The sequence below is a fragment of the Cydia pomonella genome, unplaced genomic scaffold (genome assembly GCF_033807575.1).
Source record: "Cydia pomonella isolate Wapato2018A unplaced genomic scaffold, ilCydPomo1 PGA_scaffold_156, whole genome shotgun sequence".
NCBI lineage: Eukaryota > Metazoa > Arthropoda > Insecta > Lepidoptera > Tortricidae > Cydia > Cydia pomonella.
The window spans coordinates 168585-175954 of NW_026907799.1; the positions used below are offsets into that span (position 1 = coordinate 168585).

At 40.3% G+C, this 7370-nt stretch overlaps 1 protein-coding gene across 3 annotated transcripts in view; it reads left to right on the plus strand.

Moving 5' to 3' along the window:
* LOC133533333 (protein enabled-like) overlaps positions 1 to 5394 on the plus strand; it is a 101072-nt gene extending 95678 nt beyond the window's left edge. For 2 of the 3 annotated variants that reach the window (XM_061872299.1, XM_061872300.1), the window contains 9 exons: positions 213 to 349; positions 846 to 942; positions 1335 to 1385; positions 1597 to 1803; positions 2208 to 2381; positions 2798 to 2900; positions 3401 to 3492; positions 3875 to 3998; positions 4282 to 5394. In XM_061872299.1, coding sequence (XP_061728283.1) covers positions 213 to 349; positions 846 to 942; positions 1335 to 1385; positions 1597 to 1803; positions 2208 to 2381; positions 2798 to 2900; positions 3401 to 3492; positions 3875 to 3998; positions 4282 to 4310 — 1014 coding nt within the window. In that variant the 3' untranslated portion in view covers positions 4311 to 5394. The remainder of the gene's footprint in view (positions 1 to 212; positions 350 to 845; positions 943 to 1334; positions 1386 to 1596; positions 1804 to 2207; positions 2382 to 2797; positions 2901 to 3400; positions 3493 to 3874; positions 3999 to 4281) is intronic. The other variant, XM_061872301.1, reaches the window with a different exon arrangement.
* Positions 5395 to 7370: the final 1976 nt, after the last annotated feature.

The following is a 7370-nucleotide window of genomic DNA, read 5'->3' on the forward strand; positions in this document are numbered from 1 at the left end:
TGGCTTCCGAGTTCTGATAATAGTATAATTTGGTAAATCAATTAGTCATTAGAAAAAGTCGGCAAACATAAAAGATGTCGGCGTAAAGAGACGACTTCACATAGAAAATTTGAACTTATCGATTGGAAATTTAAAACGTAAACCTTTATTTTTCCACCTACATGTTTGTCAAACTAGTCAGCAACGCGATTAACATTAATATATGTGTACAGCACCAGCAGCCCATCCCGGGCGCGGGCGCGCCGGCGCCGCCGCCGCACGCCGCGCCGCCGCTCGCCGCGCACGCGCACACGCACACGCTGCCGCACCAGCCCTCGCAGCCCGCGCACACACACCACCGCACCTCCAGGTACGTACCCTCACACACATCTTACCGTACTCGACTATACACCACAATCGACCGAACCTAACGGTGACAAAAGTTTTAGTGCCGACCCTAAGGATAAATAAGGAATGAAAATGGGACATAGCTACAGCGGAAAAATATGGACACGGATGAATTAGCCCTTAAATTTCTCACAACTTCGCTGGCATGTACATCTAGAACGAGTAGGATGCGATCGCGCTGACAAAAACCGTATGTACACAGGGTGTCAGGGTGTCAGGGTACCCCGGTCTCTAGGTATCGTTGGAATAATGACCTCATAAATTTAACTACCTGGAAAATATAACTGGCGTGATGTGATGTGGCTTGGGATCTTTTCATTGGCGCTTCTCTCTACAAAGCGCCGGCCATAAATGTACAGAGAAATGATTTCCTTTCACATCTAAATCAATTTCACAATTACATATTAATTTAACCTTGCCCATACGTGTTAGTCAACGTTTTCTCTATTTTTTACTAGCGCACCGATGCCGCCTAATATGTGCCTAACGGCAGCGAACAATGGGCCGCCCGCGCCACCGCCTGTACCGCCGCACCAAAATCTTCCCGCACCTAATGTGAGTACCTACTCTGCAATCAAGTAGTCGACTTATTTGAAAACATAAAATATCACAATATATTTTTAACCATGCATGCCGGGCTCACACAAACAAAGTAGTCTATTTTATATAATTTACGAAAAAACTCTTGTAAGGTATTTTCATCCTGTTGTAATTTCAAAACTTTCAAGCGAAATGTAAGTTTAGGAAATAATTGTAGAACTATTTTTATATATAAATATGAATAGTTGTGATTTTATTAGTTTTAAATTTGTATTTAACTATTCGTGGCTGTCTAGTTAATTATTCGTTTCGAATTCTCAAAGTGATCCATCCATTATTGCCATCGTTACTATGCATCCTTGTAAAATTCTCAAGAATAGTATTCATATTGTTTTTTTTTTGTACAGGGTCCCATAGCGCCACAGACGCCCCCGGCCGCGCCTCAACCTCCTCCAGCGGTTAGTATTTAATTATATGTATAATTGTTTTAATTCACAGGTCACGAACCGACCCTAGCTTATGCGAAAGTCTGCTTTCATATACGCTTTCAAATTAATAAAATGAGTTCATGTACTACTCATTCGTTGATTTATTACTTTCTTCTATAAAAATATATGGGACCTTATGAGGTTAAAAAGATAAATATTTGATGCATTATATTTGGTTTAGCAGCCGGCCGCCCCGCCGGCGCCCCCCGCGCCGGCCGCCGCGGGCCCGCCCCCGCCCCCGCCGCCGCCCGGCGCCGCCCCCGCCCCCGCCCCCACCCCCGCCGTGGCGTCCCCGCCCCCGCCGCCGCCGCCGCCGCAGCCCCCCCAGCCCGACCTGTCCGGCCTGGCCGCCCAGCTGCAACAGGCCAGGCTCAAACGGCAAGCCAAGGTAACGTGCCCCCGGGACCTTCTCCCTGTCAGGATGCCCGAATCGTAGAATGTATAACACTGATGACTGTTAGGTCAGGATGGCCGCGTTGATAGAGAATCACTGGGGCTATTTCGAGTAAGGGGTGGCCGAGTCGTGAATAAATATTACCGAGAACTACTTCAAATCGGGATGATCAAATTGTTAGAAGAGATATCACCGAGGACTGTTTTAAGTCAGGATGGCTAAGTTGTTTTACAGCAAATACTAATTTTTAGCTGTCATGCAACAGCTGACGATTTTATGAATTACTACGATGTCGAGAGATGGTATGATGCAACAGGAACAAAATGTTTTCCCAGACACGTCTAGTGTCACATTATTTTACTAATATCTCTATTAACCCTTGCCCTTACGTTTTCCAGCAAGCGGTGAGTCTCGCGGCCAGCGCGGACGCGTCCCCGCCCGGCGGCGCCGAGCACTCGGGCTCGTCGTCCAGCTCGGGCGGCAGCGCGCGCGGCAACAACAACATGCACTGCATGATGCACGAGATGCAGCGCACGCTGGCCCGCCGCCGGGCGCACTTGGACCGCGCCGAGGTACTACACATGTCTCATATAACGGTGACAAACGTAGATGTTAAGTCCTCTATGTTATCTAACCTAACGGTGACAAACGTAGATTTTCAAGTCCTCGATGTTATGTAACCTAACGGTGAAAACGTGGACGACAAAGTCCTCGATGCTAAAGTATGGCATATTTTACTGTAAAGGAGCAAAGTAATTCTATTGATTTTTCACTTACACGTCCCTCTGCAGGAAACGCAACTTTACATCTTCAATCCCGCCATCGAGGACTGCGGCTCCACTAAATAAAATCTAACTCAAACGTCGCCATGGCACTATCGGCGTTGCTCTGTCAATTTGCCAAGGCGATCTCGTGTACGATCCGGAGCAAGGATAGTGTTTTTTTATGTCGGCCCCTTTTGGTAAAAGTTATATCGTACCTGTTTCAGGAGTCGTCAGGGGATAACAGCGCCAACACTACACCACTGAAAACGTGGGAACGCGCTGCTACGCTACCACACCGCCTACCCAACACCTGTAATGGCACTACGCGTAAGTTTACATTTGTGTTTATATTTAAATATACTTTTAAACTTCATCGCACAAAACAAAATCCTAATAATGCTACTTACTTGTTTTAACCATGACACATGTGCAAACTACCTAAAAATACATACATTCAAAATGGCGGCGAAGTTTTATAATTTTTTTAAAGTTATTAGGAATTGAGGGTTCAAGGATTTGAAATACCAATAGTCTTATATTGATATCAAAACAAGGGGGTGAACTTAAAGAGTTGTAAGTCTGTACTAACTTTCTACCCTAAAGGTTGATTGCACCATGCACATTTGCACAATCAACGAATTGAGCAATGTTAAACATCTTGGCATTCGATAGAGTTGATAGTCGGACCAAGCTAACTCTGCATGGCATTTACAATGATAATGTGTAGTGATTTCGTTATTAATTGTCAAACTTCTATGAAAATATGGCTTTTATAATGACACCACCTCACTTTGTTCTGTTCAAGTCAAATGGTTTTGTGTTTGCAGCTAACTCCGAGTCACCCGCTACGCAAGCGCCGCAGTCGCCGCGCTCGGTGCGCAAGCGCTTTGGCTCCGCAAGCGAGGAGACTATACTTAAGGTACCTATGTTTTATTTTACTTAGGTGGCTGATGTATCATGATTATTTTCTCCGCACATAATTCTCTAAGGATCTCCTCAACGAGCTCTTATGCCCTCGTCCAATAGTTTCCTGCGATCCTATGCAATTAGTCGGTACACCCTGTTAAGGCCCGTTCTGTGTAAACTAGTTTGTGTAACTTTAAGTGGTTTATTTATTAGACGTTAGGAATGCCACATGACACAGCTTAGTCTGTGAAAATGTGCCTCGGCACCGTCGCAGGCTGTTCTCACGTGCGTTCGTCACAGGCGAGATATATCTTCGTAGCTACTTTACGCCGTAATTTCTACACAAGGTGGCTCGTTCTGGGTCCCTATTAATTTAGCGTTTGGTTTTTTTACAGCAAGTGAACGGCGGTGGCGAAGGCGGTGGCTACGTGTCAGCAGCCGAGTGGGAAGCTTTCAAGCAAGACATGCTGCGTGAGATGCGCGCGCAGCTCACACAGATTAAGCGCGAGATACTCGACGGTTAGTACTGACTAAGGACTGATTCACGAAAGTATAAAACTGATGTGAAATATAAAATTTCCCAATGAAAATTTTGTGAACGTCTTAACGATGACAGATGGTTTGGTGCAATTGTTGCAACCGATCATAAGTAATATGAAATCGGAGTTAATATATAACGGTGACAAATAAAGTAGACATAAAAATCCTCTATAGTAAGTAACCTAACGGTGTTAAACTAATACATTTGGTCATAATACGACTTGAAAAATACATTGCTTTAATTTAAACCTTATTGTTACAGCAATGAAGGCGGAATTCGCGCGTAGGTAAAGCACGCCACGACGCATCGAGTGTTAACTAGTCCATCGCAGCCGCATACTGGTGAACAACGTGTTCTATCCCGCTCCCTCCTAGTCCACTAGAGCAGAGCACCTGCATTTGCTTATATCCGTGAAATAAGGAAAGTACAGTGTTTTTATTAGGTTTTTCCATTACTATTTCCAGTTTGTTGGAATGATGAATAAGAAAACGTTTTATCAAGTCGGTGTTCGATTAGCCAGTCGAAAGAGGCTTATAATTGGTATGTAAAAATAGAAATTATTGCGGAATTGGCAAAATGTAAAGAGATGTAACGAACAACGCTTGCTCTCAATGCTTTGTGATTATTTTTCACTTGCATAATGTACATCTATTACTCTCGTGTTTAGACTTATTATATATAAAGCGTCGATGTCACTTTGAAACGTGATGACTGAGAACAAACCCTACAGAATGAGCCAGATTTTCGATATTTCGCCGGTCTAATATACTATTATTATAGTGGACTTGTTCACCAGTAAACGCGGTAACTTGTGATCGTATGACGTATGTTCGTGTAATGTTAGTTGGCACCGCGGACTTGGGCCTTACCGCGAAATCCGTGTCTATGTCACTTTATAAGAAAACGATGGACAAACAATTTAAACTACGGGTTTCGTGATAAGGCGCCAGTTTTAGAGCATTTAGTAACTAATTTAAACTAAATTGTAGTAAATACTAAAAGTTCTAAGTCCCGCGGACGACGTTGCCTGTTAAATCGGTCTATAAAGCCATTCAGTGTGATTTTATTGTGTAACAATATTTAAATATAAACCAGTATTTTTCAAAAAATAACGGTTTAATGTTATATGATAAAATCGTTAGTATCCTAACGAGCGATTAATAATAAATAAAAATGTAGAATTAGCGCACGAATATCGAAGCAGAAAGCAAGTTGTGTTTTTTTAATTTTATACTTAAATAAATATTTATTCGGATACGTATAATGTACGTAGTTATAAGGGTTCGGAGACGCCCTCGCGACATTTACTATTGATTACTATTAATATTTCCAACCCTCTTGTGTACAAATGTCTTATTCACTAATTTAAGATTGTAATATATGGGAGAATCAACTTTTTAGCGTCATTCGTTGCCATGGTTACGATTAGTTGTCCAGGGGACAAAAGTTCATTGAAATACTGATTTTATGGTACTTAAATGTATTAAACTTGCGTTTTTGTGCTCGTTATAACCAATGTCCATAATGGGCCCCCTACTAAGCATGTTAATAGAACGGCATACAACGTCTCTTCAAACAAACTCTGCCACTGTTGTCCCTTGGACAACGGGACAGGTTAACAAAACAAAAAAAGTTGATTCACCCATATAAAATAAATCGAACGCACACTTAGCGTCATTCATGTATTATTACACTATTCGTATATTATTAAAACTATAAATCCTAGCCCATTTGTATCTGCATCTTCGTCTTTTGTAAATGAGATATAATTTATTATAAATTCGTTACATAATCAATAGTAAATAGTGCAAGGAGCTTAAAGTATGTGTAATATTCATTTAGCGTCAAGTTATACCTAGTATTATTCGATATTTATTGACTATAAACGCGTATTTTGTACGCGTCACCTAGTTATAAATACTTTATACATAATATGCAATTAATGTATGTTACTGTTTTTTTTTACTCCATTGCCGGTACTTTATATAAACGTAACATTGACATCCAAATCTTCCCATAATAGTATTAAGTCTTCCATAAAACATAAGTTTCAGCAGTTTTTCAGAAAGAATTACAAAATGGCACGCAAATAATTACTTATTTAGTAAACTGTTAACCTAAAAATGCGAATTTAGTCACGATAAAGTAACTTAAAAAAATTACAACCAACCATGGATTTAATATATGTTTTTAAGTAACGACTTATTGTAAATTCGGATATATAGGATTTTTGGGCATCACTTATATATATATTTAGTTATGTTTATGGGAATTTACGTAGAAGGTCAATTTTATATAAGTGGATCTCATTTAAATAAAAAATAGAACAAGCTCATTTTATATGTTGGCTTTAAAATATATTATTTTCCGATACGAGTATTTATATTTATTTGCCACTTAGAGTCTGCTTAAGGCTTGTGATTCTTTTTAATTTATCCAGTTGTGTAGTACATTCATAGGCCAAACTAGACTAAGTGCTTCGTAGATTCCTAGGCAAGCTTCTAACTTCCGGCAATGGATTAAAAAACGTCATATTACGAAAATGTATCACATATTATAAAAAAACGACGAAAATTCAAAAGTACATTAAGGTACAGTTTTTTTTTTTACTTAAAACATCGGCTCGAGGCACGACCCTTTTAGTTTTTAAGAGTACTTTAAAACTGACTGATATATCATTCCACTTTAAAATGCCAGGCATAATCGGCCTATTGATTTTTCGTACAAAACGAACACCATGCAATTTAGAAGATTTTTACACTTTTTTTTTTTATAGCGACCATGTCCTTTTTGGGATTATGAAAATGTAATTTACCAATAGATGTTTTAACTCTGGTGCTCGCAGTAACACTAAACATTTTGTATATCACGTATACAGGGTGTCACAAGACACAATTCAAAAACTGAGAGATTTATTACATATATACCTCGTGTCTTCAAAATCAACCCATGTGCCTTTGGTTATCAAGGCCCGGAAACCGGTTAAATTTCCAAACCGTTACCACCAACCACTTACTACCTACTTGGCGAAAAACCTTTTAATACTGGTATGGTTCGTAAAACCGTTATTTTTAAACCAGATATTAGGCGAACATTTCCATAAAGTTCTTGTCTGATTAACCGGTGTAGAGCAATAAAAACCGGTTTCTTCCTATGTCGGTGTCCCACGCCCACCACCACCAAGCCAGCCGGCCTTGTCGCTCGTCGAATAAACCGGTTTATTTAGGTTACAATAAAGGTCTTAAAAATTCGGAGTAAAACTGAAATAAACCGGTATATATCGCTATTTTTAAAACCGGTTCCTAGCCTTGTTGGCTATTTTTGTTCGATGGTGATATGTTTTTGCGACA